This window comes from Balaenoptera borealis (genome assembly GCF_965194805.1).
Source record: "Balaenoptera borealis genome assembly, chromosome: 6".
NCBI classification, from domain to species: Eukaryota; Metazoa; Chordata; class Mammalia; order Artiodactyla; family Balaenopteridae; genus Balaenoptera; species Balaenoptera borealis.
The window spans coordinates 125,738,277-125,761,680 of record NC_138863.1 but is presented as its reverse complement, the minus strand read 5'-3'; the positions used below and the strand labels follow the sequence as shown (position 1 = coordinate 125,761,680).

General features: G+C 44.1%; 1 protein-coding gene across 3 annotated transcripts in view; it reads left to right on the top strand.

Moving 5' to 3' along the window:
• The window catches only part of WDR33 (WD repeat domain 33), a 99,621-nt gene extending 76,821 nt beyond the window's left edge, over positions 1–22,800 (top strand). For 2 of the 3 annotated variants that reach the window (XM_082396618.1, XM_082396617.1), the window contains 15 exons: positions 2,645–2,771; positions 4,030–4,184; positions 4,278–4,356; positions 4,784–4,894; positions 5,257–5,351; positions 5,565–5,651; positions 5,877–6,016; positions 6,651–6,803; positions 7,439–8,506; positions 11,630–11,738; positions 14,710–15,148; positions 19,836–19,999; positions 20,108–20,200; positions 21,168–21,383; positions 22,150–22,800. In XM_082396618.1, coding sequence (XP_082252744.1) covers positions 2,645–2,771; positions 4,030–4,184; positions 4,278–4,356; positions 4,784–4,894; positions 5,257–5,351; positions 5,565–5,651; positions 5,877–6,016; positions 6,651–6,803; positions 7,439–8,506; positions 11,630–11,738; positions 14,710–15,148; positions 19,836–19,999; positions 20,108–20,200; positions 21,168–21,383; positions 22,150–22,379 — 3,266 coding nt within the window. In that variant the 3' untranslated portion in view covers positions 22,380–22,800. Of the gene's footprint in view, positions 1–2,644; positions 2,772–4,029; positions 4,185–4,277; positions 4,357–4,783; positions 4,895–5,256; positions 5,352–5,564; positions 5,652–5,876; positions 6,017–6,650; positions 6,804–7,438; positions 8,507–11,629; positions 11,739–14,709; positions 15,149–19,835; positions 20,000–20,107; positions 20,201–21,167; positions 21,384–22,149 lie in introns of those variants that run through there. The other variant, XM_082396619.1, reaches the window with a different exon arrangement.
• The last annotated feature ends 604 nt before the right edge of the window (positions 22,801–23,404 follow it).

The window sequence follows — 23,404 nt, the reverse complement described above, 5'->3', positions numbered from 1 at the left end:
TCCCCTTCTATTTCAGTACCCTGTCTGCAATGTACCGTCCTTTGGTGAGTCTTTATGCATAGAGAAACAAATAGGAAGGTACATATTTTTGTTTTCCTTCTGTAACTCTCAAAGTAACCTTTCACATGTAATCAGGCAGTATAGAACAGGCATTAAGAGCAGTGGCTCGGGGGCCGGTTCCCTGCATTCAGGTGTCTGCTCTGCCACATATCATCTGTATAATCGTGGGCAACTTTTTTAACCTTTCTGTGCTTTGTAATCATATGTAGGATGATGACTCAGTATACATTCTTTGCTTAGAATAGTACCATACATAAGGAGTATATGTGTTTGCTAGTAGTAGTATTTTTATTATTAGGGACAGGGACCAATAAAATAACATCCAAGAATCAGTTCCAATCAGTTTGATGTATATTAGTGATATATATGGATATGGGTAAATTCATTTAACAGAAAGGGATGGATGGGATTTTTCACTTGTTTGAATTCTACTTAAATAGTTTAGAAAACTTCCGAAAACAAAAGTGAAGCTGCTAAAATACATTTTGTTGTTCCTTTCTTATGGGTTGATAGTTTTCTTGTTCTTGCATATACTTCTTTAAACTAAGCTCAACTTTCATTATGTAATAAAAGTGTCCCGGAGAAGGTGAGGGTCGAGGTGGCAGCTAAGAATATGAACATTTTTGCATAGTGCATCACATTTTAAAAATACTTTCTCACGCACTTTGTACTCAAATTTGGTAAAAATACATACGTATCTATACATAATATTTAATTTCAGGTGATAGTGGCCCATAAAGTTTTAAAATTCCCTGGCCATATCTTTTAAGGATAAAATGGTTAATAACATTAAAAGTTCTTAAGGCAAGCAAGGGGCTGGGGGACTGAATTATATTTCTGTCCAATTTTTCCATCCTCAGTTCTTAATAAAAAATTAAGGCAACAACGAGACCTCTTTCCCCTTTCCCACCTTCAGATCCTAGTTACAAAATAATATATATTTATTGTAGGAAATATAAAAACAGAAGACACACAGAGAAATAAGAATCACCTTAAAATTGCTATCCAGCTTAATATTATAACAGCTTGGTGTCTAGACTTCCTGCCTTTTTTTCTCTATATAGATGTGCACACACAGTCACTCGTTATTAATTTGTTTGCCTTCTACAGTGATGGCATCAGGAATGCTATACACACTGGTGTTTGTTTTAATAAACTTAGTATCATGAACATTTTAATCATGCCATTAAATTATCTATAGAATCGTTTATAATAGGTGCATCATATTCCATTGAGCACATACGCCATGCTGAAATTTATTCTGTAGTATATTTCCTATTCAAGAGCATTTAAAAATAAACTGTATCTGTCAACATCGTTATATGCCAATCTTTTTGGACACCCATTGTATCCTGATGATCAATTCTGAGACGTGGAGTTACTGGGTTGCAGGATATGTACTTTTTCCATGCTTTTAATACACGTTGCCAGACTTCTCCAGAGAGTTGGTATCTCCCGAGCACCAGCACTGGGATGAGCTTTAGATAAGTCCTTGCCTACTTGAGATGCGAATTTCCCTTCTGCGTGGTGCACGTTCACTCTCCAGCGCCTCTAGAACCATCTCTTTCTTCCTACTTCTCTATTTTTCTATTCTTCTGTATCCTTCCTGCTTCCCACCTCATACTCCATAGAAGCTGGATTTGATCCTGGTTAGAGAAGGAGCTGTTTCAAATGCTGTTTACCTCCTTCTTCACCTGCTTCATAGTGCGTTTGCTATGTAAAATACTCTTGAGGCTCTTTTTGTACAGCAGCAAGTGTTCAAAAATCATGCTCATTTTTTTCAGTTTTGTAAATTCTGATTTTCACTTTAGTAATTTTTAGTAACGGTTAATCTGTTGCGTTTGTGAAGCAACCTCATGCTCTCGCACAGTGGTTAAGAGAACTATCTCTATTCCTACAGACAGGGTTCAGATTCCAGCTCCTGTTATTGTTGACTAGCTTCTCTCAGGATTTTGAGAGGATTTAAAGAGGTGATGCTTATAAGTGCTCGATACACTGCCTATCATATAGTGAGCACTCGATACGCGAGCTTTTATTGTCATCTCATCTGACATACGTGTGAGTGAAGCAGGGATTATTTTTCCCATTCTGCATTTCAGTAAATGGGATCAGAAAGATGGAACACTTTTCCTATTGTCACATCTAGAAAGTGGTGGTGTCTGAATCTGAATTTAGGACTTTTGATCTATAGGGACTACTTCAAAGCAGGAAAGCTAAAGTGAATGACAAGCATTGTTTCTAATAATTAGGACAATACATAGAAGATCATGAAAAGTTTGCAAAGCTTTATATACAGGGGCTTCCAGAAATCTTGACCGGCCTACCAGCAAGTCAGTGAGAAGGTGAGCTTAGTTCCAGGAGAAGAGGAATGGTCCCTGTGCGTTGTGGCATAGGAGGAGGGGTTGCTGTACCTGAAAGTCTTCCAGACACAAAGACCAAAGAGAATTTTTTTTGAAAGTTTAAGAGGACTGAGTACTAGGATCGAAACATTTAATAGGTTTCTCTACTTTGGTTTAAATTAGAATGGAGTCCTGTTTTAAATATCTATGCTGATTAGGTTTTTATCTTAACTTGTTTCCGACAGGGCACGGTGCTGATGTGAAGTGTGTAGACTGGCATCCAACAAAAGGGTTAGTTGTTTCAGGAAGTAAAGATAGTCAACAGCCAATCAAGTTCTGGGATCCCAAGACTGGGCAGAGTCTTGCAACACTGTAAGTGATAGGAACCCCACCTTGGTCCCTAAACCAAGGGGAGCAAAGCTGCCTGTATTCTTTAACTTTTAGCTTTTTTTTCCTCTCATGTATTCCTGAAAAAGTAGTGTAGACAACAGATGGACTTATCCCTAGAGGCTTCTTATTTATTAAATATGATTTCTCTCTAAATTCCTAATAAAATAAGGCTTGATGTTTGTTCTGCCACATACATCTAAATTTAATTTGGGAATCATGGGGGTGGGGGATGTGGTTATCACTACCGTTCTAGCTTGCTGTTTCCTCATCGTAATATATTTTGGCACTGTATGGAATTGATATGTGTGCTTTTTGTTTGTTTTTTTTTTTTTTTAACTTTTGGCCGCGCGGCACGTGGGATCGTATTCCCCGACCAGGGATCAAACCCGCGCCCCCCTGCCTTGGAAGCGCGGAGTCTTAACCACTGTACCACCAGGGAAGTTCCGACGTGTGTGCCATTTGTTAGACACAGCCCAGCTTTCTCCATCTCACTACATCTATTTATAGAGAAATTTTCCCTTCATATTTGAATCAGTTCTCATTTTTTGTCTGAGGTATTTAGTTATGATGCAGCCACATCATAAAAAATTTTCTCTTTGAATTATCTGTAAACATTCACAGTTCTGTGAATATGTTGTTAACGTTTTTTTGACTAAGCAGCTGTGTCCTGGTCCCTCTGCTTGGGAACTGAGCCATACCCAGAGTGAGCTGGTTGGAGCCAGGCTGCCTTGTTGCGCAAGTCCAGTGGCCACAGCCAAGCAGAACGCCTTGTGAAGGGTGCTCCTCGGACATGTGCCTTGTGCAGGCCTCAGCGGTTGCAGGGCCTTTAGTTCAAATCAACCCTCAGACTATCTTGTGTCCTTCTTAGAAATGCTTTGACTTAATGAGAGCAGCTTCATTGAATTTTTAAAATTTAATGAGCTTTATCGAATATTAACTTACGTGTTCAGGTGCTTCCCCTGCCTCACAGATACACTTTTCTATCCAGTTGAAGTTCTACTATTTTAACTAGTTAATGAAAGCTGTGCTTAGATAATGGACATTATTTCTTTCTGTCTTTGACCTATTTCTTTCACGTGTACTTTTAACCATGGTCCTATAATGTTACGTGCTTTATTACTTCTAGGCCAAACTTCTTGCCATCTTGACTGCCATGTGCTTTTCAAGAAAAATGGCCATTATATTGATTTATACTTGTTTTGAATTCTGACAGATTATTTTCTTGGTACTTTGTTTGTAGTCATGCCCATAAAAACACAGTAATGGAAGTGAAATTAAATCTCAACGGTAACTGGCTACTCACAGCATCACGTGACCACCTCTGTAAACTTTTCGACATCCGAAACCTGAAAGAAGAGCTTCAAGTCTTCCGAGGTCATAAGAAAGAAGCTACAGGTCAGCGGCTATGATATGCTTCTCATTTTGACTATTACCTGTAGTGTTCCGAGATCCTAATAGTTTTGTCCTTCTCCGTGTTTTTGTTTACAGCTGTGGCCTGGCATCCTGTTCATGAAGGCCTTTTTGCCAGTGGAGGGTCTGATGGCTCTTTGTTATTCTGGCATGTCGGGTATGTGGCACTTACTATGTAAAGAAGTTGTAAATTTTATGAAGAGAGCACCTGAACTTGAAAAAAATGATAGTGTTTTGTATTTTTTCTGAGTGTTCATATGTCCTGTATCTGTAAACCCAGTTTGGGATAGAAAACTTAGCATCTCTCTTTTTGGCTATGGAAGTCATGAAGGGAGAGTATGACCCAACTTCCTTGTTTCTTGTGGTGTGGTCATTTCTGAAGCATTTCCCCTCTGAGGTACTCTCTGGATAAAAGACTATATTACTGATGACAAATCAGTACCTCTGAAACATGTGGAATTGACCAGATTCAAAGTAACAGACTTTGGTAGCTTTGTGTTGCACTAAAAGAAAATGTCTTTTTTGGTGGGGGAGGGGTTGGGTAACTTTTGTGAAAAAGACTACTTTCTGTGGTGCCATTACAGGGTAGAGAAAGAAGTGGGTGGGATGGAGATGGCCCATGAAGGAATGATTTGGAGTCTGGCTTGGCATCCTCTTGGACATATTCTCTGCTCAGGCTCAAATGACCATACTAGGTAAGCTTTATGTCAAAAATAACAAGGAATTACTGTATTTATGGAGCAGCAGGAGATAAATGTATATTTTATTCATATAGGAATGTATTAATTTGTTTTCTAACTTACTCTTAAGGACATGTTTGTCGTGGTTTATAAATACATATATTACAAGGAGATTGGGTAATGAATATGACTTTGTTATTTGAATTTTGTTTTGCCTTCTAATTTAAAAAATATCTTTCTACATTAAAAATGTTTAGAATAAGGTATTGTAAAACTTTGTTGTTTTTGCCAGAGGACTGCTAAGTACTGTTAAGTGCCCAGAAATACACCGAAACCATGCTCCTCTCCTCCCCCTCCAAATACTTTTATTTTGACAGCAAATTTTGGACCCGAAACCGACCAGGTGATAAAATGCGAGATCGATACAATCTAAACCTGTTGCCTGGAATGTCTGAAGATGGAGTGGAGTACGGTGAGGTTCCTGCATGTTTATCCGGCTTTGAAATCTGATATTCTGTTATAAAAGTGTTAGGTGTTGAGAAGATTTTGAAAAACGAATTTTAGTTTTATAGTTTATGGATTTATAAATCGCCAGCAATAATTTTCATTTTTATAAAGTGTTAATTTTATTGGCGTGATACATTTATAAAATCTCTGTTGACAATGGCTGTATTCCTATGTATAGATGACCTTGAACCTAATAGCCTGGCAGTAATTCCAGGGATGGGAATACCAGAACAACTAAAATTAGCTATGGAACAAGAACAGATGGGTAAGAGAAGTTGTACCTATAAATTTTACTTTTTCTGTAATTTTACCTATTTCTTATGATATTAAATTATGTTGAAAATGCCAAAATGATGTATGTTGAGAATTGTTGATAAAAGTGATGTAAACTGCATGATATTTAGAATCTGTTCTTCCAAAAATGTGCTCATTGATGAAGTGACCACTTTCTTTTATTTCCTTGGCTAACTCCTTCTCTTTATGGTTTCAGGGAAAGATGAATCAAACGAAATTGAAATGACAATTCCAGGTTTAGATTGGGGAATGGAGGAGGTGATGCAAAAGGATCAGAAAAAAGTACCTCAGAAGAAAGTTCCTTATGCAAAACCTATTCCTGCTCAGTTTCAGCAGGTGAGTAACTAGAAGTGAGCCCCTGCCCACTTGGTGGGAGACTCTGCTTGGTAAGTCTAACTGAAGTGCAGAAATAGGTTTCTCTTGGATTATCTCATCTGTTGAAGGTATTTCTGTACTACAGATACTTTTTGAGCATTCTTCACATATTTCAGGCATTATTAGACATAGTTCCCATCTGTTGCTTTGCAGTGAGTCCTGAGTTTGTCATGAATCTTCTCTAGGTCTTCTTTTATTCTCACCTCCTTGTTATCATTCCAAGCTATCAGAAGAAGGAAAAAAGAGACATGGAGCAGGGAGAGTATGTTGACCCTCTTCAACATATTCTGTCTGTCTTCCACTTTGTTCCCTCAACAGAGAGTACACGTGTCCTTTTGAAGAGGCAGGCAGGTGTTGCATCTTAATAACGTGAGATCTTGCAGCTTTTATCAGCTTAACAATTTCTACCTAGTGATGTGCTTGCCTGACTCCATTCCTGTGTCACTAAGAATTAGTATTAGAGATAGTTTACCAGCTGAGCCGACTTGTATTCGCCAGATTGGAATGAGCCAGCGACATTATAGAATGGCTTTCTCATTCTGTCATTGTAATTTACACACTTAGAGTATACTTTAATATTCTCTTCTTTCCCAAGGCTTGGATGCAAAATAAAGTTCCAATTCCTGCTCCAAATGAGGTATTGAATGACAGAAAAGAAGACATTAAATTGGAAGAGAAGAAAAAAACACAAGCAGAAATCGAACAAGAGATGGCCACATTACAGTATACTAACCCACAGCTTCTGGAGGTGTGTGACGCTCTTTTGGGGGATTCGAGATGATCTAAGAAAGTAGTGATTAACGTTTTTTTTATTGATATGCTCTTAAGGAGAAGGGAAGGGACTCTCAGATGGGTCTGATGAGCAATATCATTTCTTATTGCTGCATTAGGAAGCTAGTTTCTAAAAGAATCCTGTTTCTTAGACTTTTAAAACCAGATCAGTCAAGCAGCAAGTAGAACTAAGTTGAATATACGTTTTTTAATAGACAAGATAAAACCAACATAGTTTTAATTTGGATTCACTTACTTATCCATGGATAAAAAATTTTTTTCTGTCAGCTCTAGAGCAGGTGGTTTGTTCTTATTTTCCCTACCTTTGGCAGCTACCAAGAATGATAAAACACTAGTAAATTGTTGGGCTTTCCCTGATCAAGATGGATATAAATAGTCCTGACTGCTGTTTCCCAGCACCTAAAAAGAAGCATTCTAGAGTCTGGAAGCCTGAGTACCTTCAGAACATCTGAATATCATATGGACTCTAGAGGTCAATCAATACCTTATGTTTGTTTTGAGGCTCCCCTAACGAAATAAGTGATAGCAATATTGTCATCTTTAAGGGCTCTGGCATTTTTATCAGCATGCTTTTTCTTCCTTTCTTTCCAGCAACTTAAAATTGAAAGACTTGCACAGAAACAGGCTGAGCAAATTCAGCCTCCTCCTTCATCTGGCACCCCTCTCCTGGGACCCCAGCCCTTTCCAGGACAAGGTCCAATGTCTCAGATCCCTCAAGGTTTTCAACAGCCTCATCCATCTCAGCAGATGCCAATGAACATGGCTCAAATGGGGCCTCCAGGTCCACAGGGACAGTTTAGACCCCCTGGACCCCAAGGACAAATGGGACCACAAGGTCCTCCACTGCATCAGGGAGGTGGGGGGCCACAAGGATTCATGGGACCACAAGGGCCCCAGGGCCCACCCCAGGGGTTGCCGAGGCCTCAGGACATGCATGGGCCCCAAGGAATGCAAAGGCATCCTGGACCTCATGGCCCTTTGGGACCTCAAGGACCACCTGGACCACAGGGCAGTTCTGGTCCTCAAGGCCATATGGGTCCTCAGGGCCCACCTGGCCCACAAGGTCACATAGGCCCCCAAGGCCCACCTGGTCCCCAGGGTCACTTGGGCCCTCAGGGACCTGGTACTCAAGGTATGCAGGGACCACCTGGTCCCAGAGGAATGCAAGGACCTCCCCATCCTCATGGGATGCAAGGTGGGCCAGGGTCTCAAGGGATCCAAGGTCCTGTGTCTCAGGGACCTCTGATGGGATTGAATCCAAGAGGAATGCAGGGTCCTCCAGGCCCCCGAGAGAACCAGGGTCCTGCTCCCCAAGGGATGATGCTGGGCCACCCGCCTCAGGAGATGCGAGGGCCTCATCCTCCAAGTGGACTGCTGGGACATGGCCCTCAGGAGATGCGAGGCCTGCAGGGGCCTCCGCCCCAAGGATCAATGCTGGGCCCTCCCCAGGAATTGCGAGGGCCTCCAGGCTCACAAGGTCAGCAGGGGCCGCCCCAGGGCTCTTTGGGACCTCCACCCCAGGGTGGCATGCAAGGGCCCCCTGGACCTCAGGGACAGCAGAACCCGGCAAGAGGGCCACATCCATCTCAAGGGCCAATACCATTCCAGCAGCAGAAAACAGCTCTGCTAGGTGATGGGCCCCGGGCCCCCTTCAACCAGGTATTATTTCTTTCCAACTTGTAGGCATTACACTTTGGGGAAATACACTCTGCACTGAGGTGGCACTTCCAAATGCTGAGAAAGGCAGTCACAGCTGGTATAGATATCTCTCAAGTAGTGATGGTGGCTTGAGAATAGCATCATGGCTGAAGAAAGAAATTAAGTACTTAAAGTAATTAAGTAGACACCAAATACATCGCAATATGAATCTTTACTTCTCAAGCTATGTTTTTTAATAGAGGTTCTTCCAGAAAAGATGAACTCCCTGTTGAATACAGTTCATAATTGTCCCAGGGCTCCAAAAGAGCTGTGGCCCTGAGGAGGGTGAGGAGGGAGCATGGGTGGCTCTGATCCTGTCCTGCTCCGTTTTCTGGGCTGTTGCCTTCGTAGGCTGGTGTTTCATGGGCTTGCCAGACAACTGAGCCACCTCCTATCTGCCTGCCGGCTCTACTTTTAAGATAGTGCGGGCTGTTTAACTCATGAGTATACTGTAGACTATGATCTCACTATTTTCATTTCAGTGAATGCTTTTAGAGATCTCTTGAGTCCAGAATTGTGCATTTTCAAATGGTGACCCTTTGGATGAAGTTCCGTTCAAGTTGGTTTTTTTAGCTCACATCTACAAGTATTTACAGGAGGGAGTATTTCTGTAGAAATTTTCTTGGCCCTTTTTAGAGGATTCTGTTACTGTCAGCCAAGTTTTTTTACCCATTTTCTGAGCTATGCGTGAGAGGTGGTATGATGAGAGTTCAGTTTGCTTGGGCTGAATTACAGAAGACTGCATGGGCGTGAGTGGATTGAACACTGTTTGGCTCTGTGGTGTTTACATTTTTCTGAATTTCATAGTCTGAAAGCATTATTTGGGTATGAACAACTGGGTTTGTGTCCTTGAAGTCAGTCGTGGACCAAAAGTAAGTGAGCGACTGAGTGAGCTGGTGTTGCAAGGCTCTCGATTCCTGTGGAAGAGGGCCTGCTGTGGATGCTGTGTGTAGAACACGCAACACCTCCGAGGGCCTGTAATGGGAAGGTGGCCGTTGGATTCACTGAATTGAAATAACTAGATTATCTGTTCCTCTTCAGCACATCTTCCAGAACTTAAAAATGTCATACCAATGAAGAGTCTGATGGCATCTGAGTTTATTTCCAGAGCTTCTTGGGCACTTTTCAGAATTTAGGATGTTTAATAAATCTAGGTTTACCATCCAGAACTGTCCTAAGACTTAAAAGTAATATATGTTTTATTAATACAGAGTACGTTTGTGTGTGTTTGTAATAGTTACCTACCTAACCTTATGTTAGTGAATGAACAGTTTTCATTTTGGAGGATAAAAACATAATGAACTTTAGCTATCACCTTGTGACTGAAATTATATAAACATGTCATATTCCAGAGGACAGGTCTGTTGGGGACAATTTAATAAGTTTTTATTGTGTCATATAGTAAAAGATTTTATACATGAAAAGCAAAATGGCTCTAAAAATTTAATTGACCTATAGAAATATTGGTGGCATGAGAATGGAGGATTAATATATTATAGGGCATTTCACATCTCAGAAGTTGTCTGATAAAAAGCTTTGCTTGTATTTTTCTTTTTTTTGCTTATATTTCTTACACTGATATCTGACTTTCTTCACTTTGACCAGGTCAGCTATTTATTCATTCATTCATTTATTTATTTATTTATTTATATATTATTTTTGGCTGCCTTGGGTCTTCGTTGCTGTGCACAGGCTTTCTCTAGCTGCAGTGAGCGGGGGCTACTCCTTGTTGCAGTGTGCGGGCTTCTCATTGAGGTGGCTTCTCTTGTTGCGGAGCACGGGCTCTAGGCGCGCGGGCTTCAGTAGTTGTGGCACGCGGGCTCGGTAGTTGTGGCTCGCGGTCTCTAGAGCGCAGGCTTAGCAGTTGTGGTGAGGGCTTAGCTGCTCCGCGGCATGTGGGATCTTCCCAGACCAGGGCTCGACCCCGTGTCCCCTGCATTGGCAGGCAGATTCTTAAACACTGAGCCACCAGGGAAGTCCCCCAGGTCAGTTATTTAAACCAGTTGTTTTAATTGGTTAAATTTAATGGAATTGCCTTCAGGTGTTACAGTAATAGCATGAAAGATGTTGATAAGAGCTGCCCTTGAGTAAAAGGGACAAGAAACAAAGGAATATGGAAATTACTGGTATTGAGTTAATGACGGCAATTTATAACTGCAGTGCTGTAAATGAGTCCGATCAACGCTGCTCTTTCTTGTAGCTAGTTTGGAATGTGAAAGCACTTTTGCTGTTGATGGTTTTGAAACTCTGCTATTCTCATGGTAGGTCCAGTCACTAAATGCATTTTTTTATATGAAGGAATGACTAGATATATATTTGATTATTTGTTTGTTTGTCAGGAGACCAGATCCAAGGTCACTGGGCAGTGTGGGGAATCTGAATTTAGACACGGCTAGGTAAAAATACAGAATATTAGGACTGGGGACAAGCTGGGGTTGCAGAGCAGCAGGTTTGCGTCAGACAGAAGCTGCAAGAGCCCACGAACCCACGTCCCGGGTAACATAGCTGGGAAAGAGCAGTGGGCGCTGAGCACGGGGGAGTGAGACGGTAGAGGTTAGGGAGTGAAAGGAGAAAGCAGTGTGTGAACACCTTGCTCATCAGGAACCCCTTTCTTATTCTCCTGCTCCCCGCCTTTTAAACCTGCCCATAACCTCTTGAGAGGATGGATATTTTCTATAGCTGGAAAGGGGTCATGGATGCGAGAGCAGAGTTTACCTGTCCTGGCGGGTTTCCAGGTCTTTACTTTTGCTAGAAGTTCCGCCTTTGTGCAGAGTGTTGTTGTTTTATGTTATGATTTCTGATTTTCCACTGAGGTTCTTGCTTGGCATTACAAGTAAAGATCTAGCTTTAAATAAAACTTATCAGCAGGTTTAAAATATAAGTGTTTCCTTTTATTATGGTCAGAGAAGTATCTCCTTTCCCCCAATTTAATGACAATTTTGCTATAATGTCACTAGGTATATATTTACTCGTGGAAGTTTTGGGGCAATCTAGTGTTTTTAGCTTGTCACATTATGATACAATTGCTGTTCATGAAGCACAAGCCTTTGATTTCACACCCCCGCTTTAAAAACATCTTTTCAGGAAGGACAGAACGCAGGCCCCCCACCCCTGATACCAGGCCTAGGGCAGCAGGGAGCACAAGGTCGCCTCCCCCCTCTTAACCCTGGACAAGGACCTGGCCCTCACAAAGGTAAATATCTGCTTGGCTGAATATGAGGTCATCTTCTATCTCCTTTGGGTAAATCTTACAATGGTTTTACTGGTAAGTAATTGATAGAATGGTCATTGGAACCTCTAGGGAAACTAAGAGCCTAGTTACCTCAGGTCATAGCTTTGTCTTATGTCGTTTTCGTAGACTCGCTTTAGTTATAGCCCAGATCCTGCCCAGAGGAAGCAGCTCCTCGCCACCACAAGTGGGCGGTGAGACCCCTGGACAGCCACCAAGAGCAGGGCCTGAGCCACAGGCCGGCCTTGTCTGTCTCCTGGGAGTGGGAGTGGTTCCTGTGCTAACAGAACGCAAGCGTATGTTTTTAGCCTCCCAGAGAGCTGAACTGTCTCAGTTTAAATTTTTGATGGGATAAAGAATTAAGAGATTTTGACGGTGTTTTTAATATCACCCCCTCCTCCCCTCAAACTGTGTCATATATTGCATTCTTTAGCTGGTTACATTGTTCTGTACCCTTTGAAAAGAAGAAAGCCATGTACCAGTGTGTTGTGCCTCAGGTTGTTGATAGTATGACAAGCACAGAGGTGAGACTTGTCAGTGTTGAGATATGAGGCTCTGTGGAAGTTGAGTCACCCCTGAGGGTTGGAAGGGGGCACGCGCAGGAGCCGCAGTCCCTGCTCTGCCGAGGTGTTCAGCTCTCACACGCGCAGGAGGAGCTGGAGCAGGCGTGTGGTGAGTGGGCAGCTACTGGGTGGAGAGTTACAGGGCGGGACTGGGAGGGAGTGTGGATGGATGGATGGAGTTGTACGTTCAGTGCGCCTTTTCACGGGGGAGCAAGCCAGAGAATCATGAGCGTTGTGGAGACGTCACTACAAAGAACTAGACCCCTTTTCATTTTTAATTGGCTAAGCCCACAGCACCTTGTGGTACATGTTAGGTTTCTTGCCCCCATTTGATCAGACTAAGAAAAGTCCTTGTCAGCATTTTCAGCCCTCGGACTTTGGGAATTTAAAGCTTAGTCCTGAATTTACATGAGTTACTAGAGGTAGGAAAGGGAGAGGTAAAGGAATTAGGAGAATGTTTATTTTAGTCTCATCGTATGGAAGTGGTGGCCAACAGGGAAAAAGAAAGAAAGCGTCAAGAACCAATCTCTTGATTTGGGGACCCTAAGAAAAGAAGTCTGTTTCCCACAAGGTACAGCCATCAGCAAACCGAGAGCCTGCCTCTCTCCCTCTCCCCAACCTTGTATCTGTCTCCACCTACTTCCCTCTCCTCCTTGCTCTTCCCCTTTTCTCTTCACCATCCCCCCCCCCCACCTTCCTCCTTTCTCCTCCCAGGGACCAAAGGGAGAAGGGAGAGCCGAGAAACTGGCCCTGCCATCCTTACTGGATTAACCAATGCCGCCGCCCGTCACCGGGGGCCACATCCCTTCTAATTTGTAGTGGTGGGTTTCTTTCTTTGGAGGAGCCAGGGTACTTTTAAGCAGATAGAGGTAATGGGAGGATTATTATTCATAGGTAAGTTCGAATGGAATGTGTTCAGCTTCCTCAGGTCAAAGGTCTGCTGTGTCTGAGGTCACACAAAGTCCAAGCCACATGAAGTCAGAGAAGGAGCCATCAGCGGCAGGATCACACTGAGAAGTGAGGGGCTGTTTACCAGGAGGAAAGAAGCCTGGGGTATTTGAACAAAGAGGCAACTTCGAAGGCGCTTTCCTCAGCATGGAGAGGACTGGTTTAATGGAAGGAAAGAAGGGAAGGTAGAGGGGACAGAGAAAGCTTAAAAGAAGAGAGAGTCCTTCTAATGGTGTATTTTTATACTAAGAGTTCCAAGTTTTTTAAACATGTTGAATGGTGAGGAGGAATTGAAATGAGAAATGAGTAAAAATGAGAGAGGAAGGATGTTAGAAGGGTAAAGATTATGGCCGACTGTGCTGTAAGGAAAGGAAGTTCGTCTTGATTGCCAGGGAAAAGCAGTAAAAGGCATGAGCTGGGCAAGTGGAGGAATTTCATTTTTAAAAGTTAGTTGTTTTAGAAGCAAGAGTGTCCCTTTGCTATCTACTTTAAAAAAAATATTTGATTTAAATTGTATGTTGACAGAAAATAGGTGTACATTTACAATGGCTGCAATAATCATTCAGTAGCCAGGTAAACAAATCCCTTCAAAGTAAACTAAGTGTAATTGGCCGCTTTCCATTTTTATTCAGTACTCTGAATATATTACATATATTAAAATATTTTAAAAAAATCTTTAGTGGGTTTCCAAACTCTTATCTGCAAAGAATGGTGATGATATTATAGACGAGGGATATCATTCACAGAAAGGGACAGAAAAAGTGTTTATATAAACCCTGAAACTGAAGTACAGCAAGGCTGTTTGGTCACCAAGCTGTTATTAGAGAGGCCCATGCTCCCATGTACCTTACAGAGGATTTTGTTAAGAATCAAAGTATGAGTTAACAAATCAAGTTAAATGAACTAGGAGTTAAAGGAGAGACATCATGGCAGTGTAGGCCTGTGGCCCTGTGGTGAGCTTGCGGGCTTTTACAAATGCAGAGGTGAACTCCTTGTACTTGGCTTCCCGACTTTCAGCATGAATTTTCCCTGTTGCCTTCTCCCTGGGTATGGGGAGTGGGCCCAACAAAAACACTGAAGGAATGGGGGCAGGAAGGGAAGCTCGTTCTTATGCCTGTGATGCTCTCTTGTGTTTTCTAAATGAATCTTCACATCAACTGAGTTGCTGATCTCATTTGAGATTAATAATTTGCCCTAGGTCGAGTTGCTTAGCTAATGAGTGATGAAATCTGCACCCCCAGAACCCTTGTTCTTTTCATCATATGATGCCTTAGGGACGTTTGTCTCCTAAGTATGCTGGGAACCAAAGAGGGAAAACATTCTCAATAAAAGAATGCATTCTGAAATTTTAAGATGCTGAAAATCAGATCTACGTTGGCAGGATTCCTGGAAGATAAGGTAAAAATCAGTTTTGTTTCCTTTAGGTGACTCACGTGGTCCTCCGAACCATCACATGGGCCCAATGTCAGAGAGACGGCACGAGCAGAGCAGCGGGCCCGAGCACGGTCCCGAGAGGGGTCCTTTCCGGGGCGGCCAGGACTGCAGGGGTCCCCCTGATAGGCGCGGCCCTCACCCCGACTTCCCCGATGACTTCAGCAGACCAGATGACTTCCACCCCGACAAGCGCTTTGGCCACCGGTTACGTGAATTTGAGGGGCGAGGAGGACCTTTACCGCAAGAAGAGAAGTGGAGGCGTGGGGGCCCTGGGCCTCCGTTTCCTCCTGATCACAGGGAGTTCAGTGAGGGGGATGGCCGGGGCGCGGCCCGGGGCCCTCCAGGGGCGTGGGAAGGCCGCAGACCTGGAGACGAACGCTTCCCCCGGGATCCTGAGGACCCACGGTTTCGAGGGCGCAGAGAAGAAAGGTGGGATGGATACTTCGTGGGTCCGTTTCTTCTTCCCTGGAGCTTTCCACCTGTTCTCTCCACAAAAGTCTCTTTCCTCTCTCACTTGGGGAGAGAGTACCCTCCCTCCTCTAGGTTTTGTGTTTAGACTTGAAAATATATATATGCCTTTAACATTTACGTGGTTCTTTTTTGTCTCTACAATTCAGAAATCTTTTTTCTTTCTGCTTATTTCTTGGTCCTTTTAAACAGGTAGGTGGGTCAGTGTACTGTAGAGTTTCTTGGATTTGAATAGAAATCTCCAGGTTCTCTTGGTTAGAATGACGAAATATGAGACAGATATCTAGATTGAGAATAAAGGAATTATTGAGTAGATAGTTTCTGTGTAATTGCCTAAAGATCTTAACAAAATCCAATTAAACTGGAAAATAATCTTGCTATTAAATTAGGTTGAGGTCAGGCTTGAACACTCAACTTGCTTGGGGTAACGAAAGGAATAGAAGTAGGGGGAAAAAAACAAGAATTAGTGAAATCTCAAGTGAGACTCAGAATAATCAATGAGATAATAATTGAGTATTTACCTTGTGCCAGATGCTACTTCATTTAACTGTTAGAGTGAGTTGTGAGACAGGTGCTCCCGTCAGCATTTACAGATACGGGATGACACGGAGAGTCAGAGCAGTTTCTTGACTTTGGAAGGCCCCACAGGTGGTAAGTGGAAGAGCAGCGTCAGGCCTGGGCCGGCCGACTGCAGTGCCCGAGCTGTGCTGTCCAGCACTCCTGCCTTTCCTGCCTCCGTCCTCTCTCCTGTGTCTTTTCCCGTCACACTTCTCATGCCTGTCGCTTGCAGGTCATTGAGGTAAGGGTTGGCAATCTCCGTTCTCACGGTGTGTGTTAGAAAAGAGTGGCTGATGAAATGGCCAGGGAGGGTGAGCTAGAGGGGTTAAAGGAAGCAGCTGTCAGAGGGGAGTTTTTAATAAAAAGATTTAAGAGCTCTCTCAGTGACATCCAAGTGTTCACAAGTCTGCAGGAACCTCGTTTCCAGTGGCTTTGGCATCAACATAACTTTCATTGAGTTCCTGAATCTCTGCATCTTGTGCACAGTTTCAGATTTTACTGTGCTTCAGTTTGTCGTATTGCGTCTGTCAGTGACAGACCCACACCTAGACTCGTATGCTGTTTCCAGCTTGCGCTCCTCTTCAGGTGTGCCGAGCGTGTCCTGTCCACGTTGTGCGTGCTTTTTCCTTTGCCTGGAGCGCAGCCTCCCAGATGTTTGTGGCTCACTCCACTTAGGTCTTTCCTCCTGTTCCTTTATTTTGCCTTGCTTTATATTTCTGCATAGCACTTAGCACTGCCTGACATTAAGTGGTATACTTATTTCTGTATTACTTGTATCTCCCAGAAGCACGGTAGCTTCCTGAAGGCAGGTCCTCAGAAACTAGAGCAGTAGTGGTGACGCCCTGTAGGTGCTCAGTAACTGCTGAATAAATGAATCTGTTAAAGGGGGAGATGTATTTGACAGGGGTCAGTTCATTAGGAGGTGTGCTACTCAGCTTGGGCTGCCGTAACAAATACCACGGACTGGGGGGCTTAGACAACAGAAGTCAATTTGCTCACAGTACTGGAGGCTGGAAGTCCCAGATCCAGGCCTAGCAATTTGCTCACAGTACTGGAGGCTGGAAGTCCCAGATCCAGGCCTAGCAATTTGCTCACAGTACTGGAGGCTGGAAGTCCCAGATCCAGGCCTAGCAATCTGCTCACAGTACTGGAGGCTGGAAGTCCCAGATCCAGGCCTAGCAATTTGCTCACAGTACTGGAGGCTGGAAGTCCCAGATCCAGGCCTAGCAATTTGCTCACAGTACTGGAGGCTGGAAGTCCCAGATCCAGGCCTAGCAATCTGCTCACAGTACTGGAGGCTGGAAGTCCCAGATCCAGGCCTAGCAATTTGCTCACAGTACTGGAGGCTGGAAGTCCCAGATCCAGGCCCAGCAGGGTGGGTTTCTGGTGAGGCTCCTCTTCCTGGCTTGCAGACAGCCACCATCTCCCTCTGTCCTTGCATGACGGAAAGAGAGTGAGCAAGCTCTTGCTGGCATCTCTTCTTACAAGGGCGCTAAGCCCACCCTGGGGCCCCGCGCTCAGAACCTCATCTAACCTAAGTAGCTCTCAAAGGCCCGTTTCCAAAGTCACCTCGGGGGAGAGGGCTTCAACATACGGATTTGGTGGAGGGGACGCAAACGTTTAGTCCGTAACAGGAACTGTTTTCTAATGAAGGCACATGAGACTCCCCCTGTCCTTTTGTAGCTAGGGCAGTTGTATAGTGGCTGCCTGGACAAGAAAAGAGTCCTGCTGTGTTTGGGGAGTCTTCCCCGAATCTGTCTCAGGGCAGTAGTGCCCTCTGCTGATACTCTTCCTGCCCCACTTACCTCCCCGTGTCAGTTCCACGCTCACCTTAGGTGGTTATTTCAGCCAGCATCTGGGTCATACCCCCTTTGCTTGCAGGAGCATGGCTCATTAAGTTACCTCAGGACAAGAAGGGTATTAAAAAGGTAGCTAGTAGCTGGAACGGTGGAGTGAAAAAAGGAAAGCTCTTTTTACAGTAAAACACCAAGTTATAAATGGAGGAGGGGTGATAGAATTAGAAAACCACTTCTTTTAAGCACCCAGTGTCATAATTGATCCAGGCAAGGATCATCAGTGGATGCTAAAAGCCACTGAGTCAAAAGATTTGTGGAGAATCAGGATATTCCCATGCTGCCAAAGTATCACCCTACAGATTAGTTAATTGCAAAGGAGGAAATGTACCTTTGCAACAATGAAGTTTTGTTGCCATACCACTTTTGCATCATAAACAATGGGACAGACTGGCATCCCTGTGAAGGTATAAGACGTTTTGCGAGAAGTGTTTCACCTGGAATCTAATCATGAGGAAGCAATCACGTGAATTCAAATTGTGGAACGTTCTGTAAAACGATCCATTTCGAAGAATGGGTCCTTCAAAAATGTTGGGGCCTATCTCAGTAAAAATTAAAAAATAAATAAATAAGTAAGTAAAGTCGAGGTCATGAAAGATAAAACAGAGGAGGGGGACAGTTCTAGATTAAGGTAGACCAGAGACGTGACCACTAAATAATAAGTGTGTGATGATGACTGAAATCTATAAAGACAACTGTAAAAGGACGTTTTGAGGACAATTGGAGAAATTCAAGTTGGACTGTATATTAAATAATATTACATGTTATTTAGAGTGATAGTAGTGTTATTATGTAGGAGAAAGTCCTTGTTCTTAGAAGAAATTTACTGAAGGATTTAGGGGTGAAGCATCACGTCACAACTGGTTTTGAAATGGTTTAGAAAATGAATTTATAAATAGATGGATAGAGAAAAGACAAAGGCTCATGTGGCAGAATCTTAAGAACTGATTAATTAATCGCAGTGAAGGATGTATGGGCATTTGTTGCTCTATACTTCCATCTTTACTGTTAAGTTTGCAATTTTTCGAAATAAAATGTTGGAGTAAAATATAACTGAGTGGAAACTCAGGAAAAAGCAGAAGGCCTGGCCTGAGAGGAAGCCACGAGCAGGCAGTTCATGCAGATGGCCCAGGCCCTTTCCCCCTTCTGATCCTTTCTCGTTTCCATGGCATCTCTTGGGTGTTCACGCACCTTTCCTGCCGGCAGGCCCCTGTTCCTGCTTCCCCACAGGCTTCTGCTACAGCTCTGGCACCCCCTCATTAATGGTCCTGCTTCAGTAACACTCCTGGCTGACTTAGTTTCCCAGTTCCAGGATTTCTCAGAGGTGGTGAAATTGTCCACCAGCCCAGGCACCAGGTTGCCAGCTTGCCAGCGGGTGGGCTACCCATAAGCCAGAGGCCCTACCAGTACACCAGTCAGCTGTGGTCTGGGGCCATTGGTGAAGTTCATGGCCACCCGGCCTGCCCCTGAGTAGAGGTGGGCCGGGGCAGATGGCAGAGCAGATGCTCCAAAACAAGTTGGGTACAGTTAGCAGGCATGAATCTGTGCCCCCCTTTTTTCTGATTATATAAGTAATAGTCATTATAAAAACATAAATGGTAATATGAAAAGTATTTGGGAGGCAATGGTAAAGAGCCTGGGCTGGGTGTCAAGACTGGCTGAGTTCAAATCCCAACACTTACTGTGTGTCCTTAAGTAAATGACTTAACCTCTCTGAGCCCCAATGTACACATGGGTAGAATAGTAGTGTCAGTTTCTTTTTTTTTTTTTCTTTCCATTTTTTGGTGTGCTGCATGGCATGCGGGATCTTAGTTCCCTGACCAGGGATCGAACCCATGCCCCCTGCCATGGAAGCACGGAGTCTTAACCACTGGACTGCCAGGGAAGTAACAGTGTCAGTTTCATAAGGTGGTTGTGAGGATAAAATGAAATGAAATAATACATGTAAAGCACTTGGCATGATATAAGCACCTAAAAAATGCTCACTGCTATTATTCCTAAAAGCCTAAAACAAAGTTAAAATAACCCTACATTCTGGTACTTTTCCCTCTTGCCTGTTTTTACGTGCCATATTGGGATTGTAAAATGCGTACTTAAAAAAATACATACTTTTATTTTGTTTTTCTCCCATTTAACATTGTATCATATTTTCTCACATCATTATGCTTCTTTGAAACATGAACTGAGGACTACAAGGTGTTCCATTAGGTGGATATTCTGTTGTTTTTCCCTAACAGCTTCAGACGAGGAGCCCCCCCGAGACATGAGGGCCGTGCTCCCCCCAGAGGAAGGGATGGTTTCCCTGGTCCCGAAGACTTTGGACCAGAGGAGAATTTTGATGCTTCTGATGAAACAGCCCGAGGAAGAGATCTCAGAGGTCGAGGTCGGGGTACCCCACGAGGTGAGCTGAGAACCCCGGGTCTGGGAAGGACAGGGGTGGAGAGGTGGGTTGTTGTGGACACCCCTGAAATAGTCTGTGAGTGCGGCGTTGCTGTGTTCTATTGTGTAGGAGGAAGGAAGGGTTTACTTCCCACTCCTGATGAGTTCCCTCGCTTTGAAGGAGGTCGGAAACCAGACTCCTGGGATGGAAATAGAGAGCCAGGTAAGGCAGTAGAGCTGCTTGTGGCTTCAGGTCCCACAGTTCACAGAGTGTGGTCTGAGGACTCTCCCAGGGCTCCACTGGGTTCTCTCTCTCTTTTTTTTTTTTTAATTAATTTATTTATTTATGGCTGTGCTGGGTCTTCGTTTCTGTGCGAGGGCTTTCTCTAGTTGTGGCAAGCGGGGGCCACTCTTCATCGCGGTGCACGGGCCTCTCACTATCGCGGACTCTCTTGTTGCGGAGCACAGGCTCTAGACGTGCAGGGTCAGTAGTTGTGGCTCACGGGCCCAGTTGCTCCGCGGCATGTGGGATCTTCCCAGACCAGGGCTCGAACCCGTGTCCCCTGCATTGGCAGGCAGATTCTCAACCACTGCGCCACCAGGGAAGCCCCTGGGTTCTCTCTTTAGCGACTCACCTCTCCGTGGCAGGCTGGATTGTCTTCAACCCACACCTTCAACCCACAGTGTAGACTGAATGCAGGAGCAGATGGGAGAACCCAGCTTTCTCCTACTGAGCCAGATATTAAAGAGATTTGTCTAAATACCACTCTTTTCACTAAATTGTTTTGTTTTTGGAAAATATAGTTAAATGAACTAAAGTTTTCTCAGTCTTCATTTCTGACATGGCAAATGTAGTTAGAACTCTCATAAATGAATTCTCTTTGCAATCCTCAATAATTTTTAAGAGTGTAAAGACACTCTGAAACTAAAAAGTCTGAGAACCACTTTTCTGGTCCTTCCCTGCCTCCTCTTGTTTCAGGAGGTACGTTGATTTCTAATCTTGACCCTTTTTGTGTACTCATGACGTGACTAGGTATTCAAGGAAATGTTTCTTGCATGAGTGAATATTGGTTTTCGGGTTGCCACTTATTCTTAGCAGTATAATTCCTGTCTGCTTTTAGTCACACTGTGCTTTAATAGAATGAGATGGTCAGACTCTTAGCCCTCTGGGTCTGTGTTTTCTGTATTAGGGCCAGGCCATGAACACTTCCGTGATGCTCCCCGCCCTGATCATCCCCCTCACGACGGGCATTCCCCAGCTAGCAGAGAGCGGTCCTCTTCTCTCCAAGGCATGGACATGGCATCCCTACCACCCCGAAAGCGCCCCTGGCATGATGGGCCAGGAACCTCTGAGCATAGAGAAATGGAAGCCCCAGGGGGTCCTTCTGAGGATCGAGGAGGCAAAGGTAAGTGAGGCCGGTGATTTCAGCTCAGGATCTACGGATGCCACAGCCCTGCCAAGAAGGCTGCAGGGGTCACGGGAAGCCTCATCTCCAGGCCAGCCCCATCCCAGTGTGTGCCTGTTCTGTCTGTCCCCGACTGGGGTACTGGGGGTCCTTTCTCCACTCTACCCTCCAGGGCTTCGACTGTGCAAAGGCACGTGCTCCCAGCTGCGGTACAGCCAGTGGGAGCTCTCGGTGGGTGACTGCAAGCTGAGCCTCTAGGCAGTTCTCCTCCCCTTGCTTCCAGGAATCTCTGGTTTGTTCGCATTTTCCACTCCAGCGCTCTTTCAGATTGCCCCGGTGCTTTCTCTGCTGATCTGTGAGACTCTTGCTCTAACTGGCAAATGTGCTCTCTGGTAGTGGCTGCTCTGATCCCTTGAAGGGTGTCCCCAGTGGCAGCAAGAATTTTCCTCTCTCAGGTTCTGTGGTTTTTTTTTTTAGTCTGAACCCAGGAGGAATTCGGCTTATGCCCAGAGTCACAAAGACTTTGGGGAGTATGGTCTGGAAAGGGTTTTCTTTTCAGGGGGGGCAGGAGTGAGATGGTGGTCCAGAAAAGCAGAGGCACAGCTTTCAGTGCTCTGAGGGCTGTGCTCATGTCCTCAGAACTCTGTTTTTTAAAAAAAAGAAGTGTTCCACTGTCTGTCATCATAGAGTAAAAGTTTGTACCAGGAGTTGTTAACAGTCTCTGATGGAAAAAAAAGTCACATGTAAAACCATTGTTTCGTTTCAGGCCGAGGGGGCCCCGGACCTTCTCAGAGAGTGCCAAAGTCCGGACGTTCCAGCTCCTTGGATGGAGATCACCATGATGGATACCACAGAGATGAACCTTTTGGGGGCCCTCCAGGCAGTGGTACCCCTTCTAGAGGGGGCCGGAGTGGCAGTAACTGGGGTAGAGGGAGTAACATGAACTCTGGCCCGCCAAGGCGAGGAGCTTCAAGGGGGGGTGGAAGGGGTCGGTAGAAGTTGGGGCTCAATACCCCTCGGCCTCTCTGGACAGTATTTAAGAACTTCTGTGGACTTTCCAAGAGAAACAAAAGGAAACCTGCACCGTGTAGCCCTGAACTCTTTCTGGAGCAGCCGAATCCCAGGAGCCCTTGATGTCGTCAAGGTGAAGAGACTGCTGCCAGAGCAGCTGGCTACCCAGAGTAGCTGGCCTTGTTTGGTCCCGTCCGCCCAAATTGCCCTAAATCCCACGTGGGCTTGGGAAGATGAGCGCTGGAATTTTTTGTTTTTTTTTTAAAGTGTCACAAGACATGGAACCTCCACAAATTTAAGTTCATGTCCAATTGGAAATTTGTTTCTATATGTACAGTTTGTCAGAGAAAAAGTTGTTTTTGTATGAATACAGAATGTGATTTACGCAAGAATTAACAGAAAACAACTCGTCGTCAAGTGCTTGCCTTAAGGAAACCCTTAGCTTCCATTGCATCCGGTCTGCTGAGGGGTGTACAATTATTGCTTATATTTGTGAGCATACTTGATGGGAATCTCTAAGTCATCTAAAGTCATCTGTGAACTTTTTGTTTTTAAACAAATTCTTATCTAGCCATTCTGTCACACTTATTTTTGTAGTAGAGTGAGAAATACTTCAAAACTATAACAAGGTTTGAAGTAGATTCAAAGCCTTATTATTAGTTAGATCTACTGTGGCAGATGGAAAATTATACACCGGAGGAAAAAAAAATCTGGATGTCCAAGTAGGGGTCTTCCTTGGCTGCATCTCCTAGTAATCACACCTTAGACTTGAATTGCCTTTTTCTGATGAGAGGAACTTGACATAAACCAGAAATCAACTACACATACCTTCTGAATACTGTAAATCATTTCACAAATTGTTCTAAGTTGAAAAGGAATGGATCAAAATATCTCTTAAAACAGTTTTGCAAAACTTAAATAATTTCTTCCTCTTCCACACTAGCTATGTGGAAACACCAATCTTTAAGGCAGAGGATTGTTCCAACTTAAAGCCAGGAAGTTCTCATCCA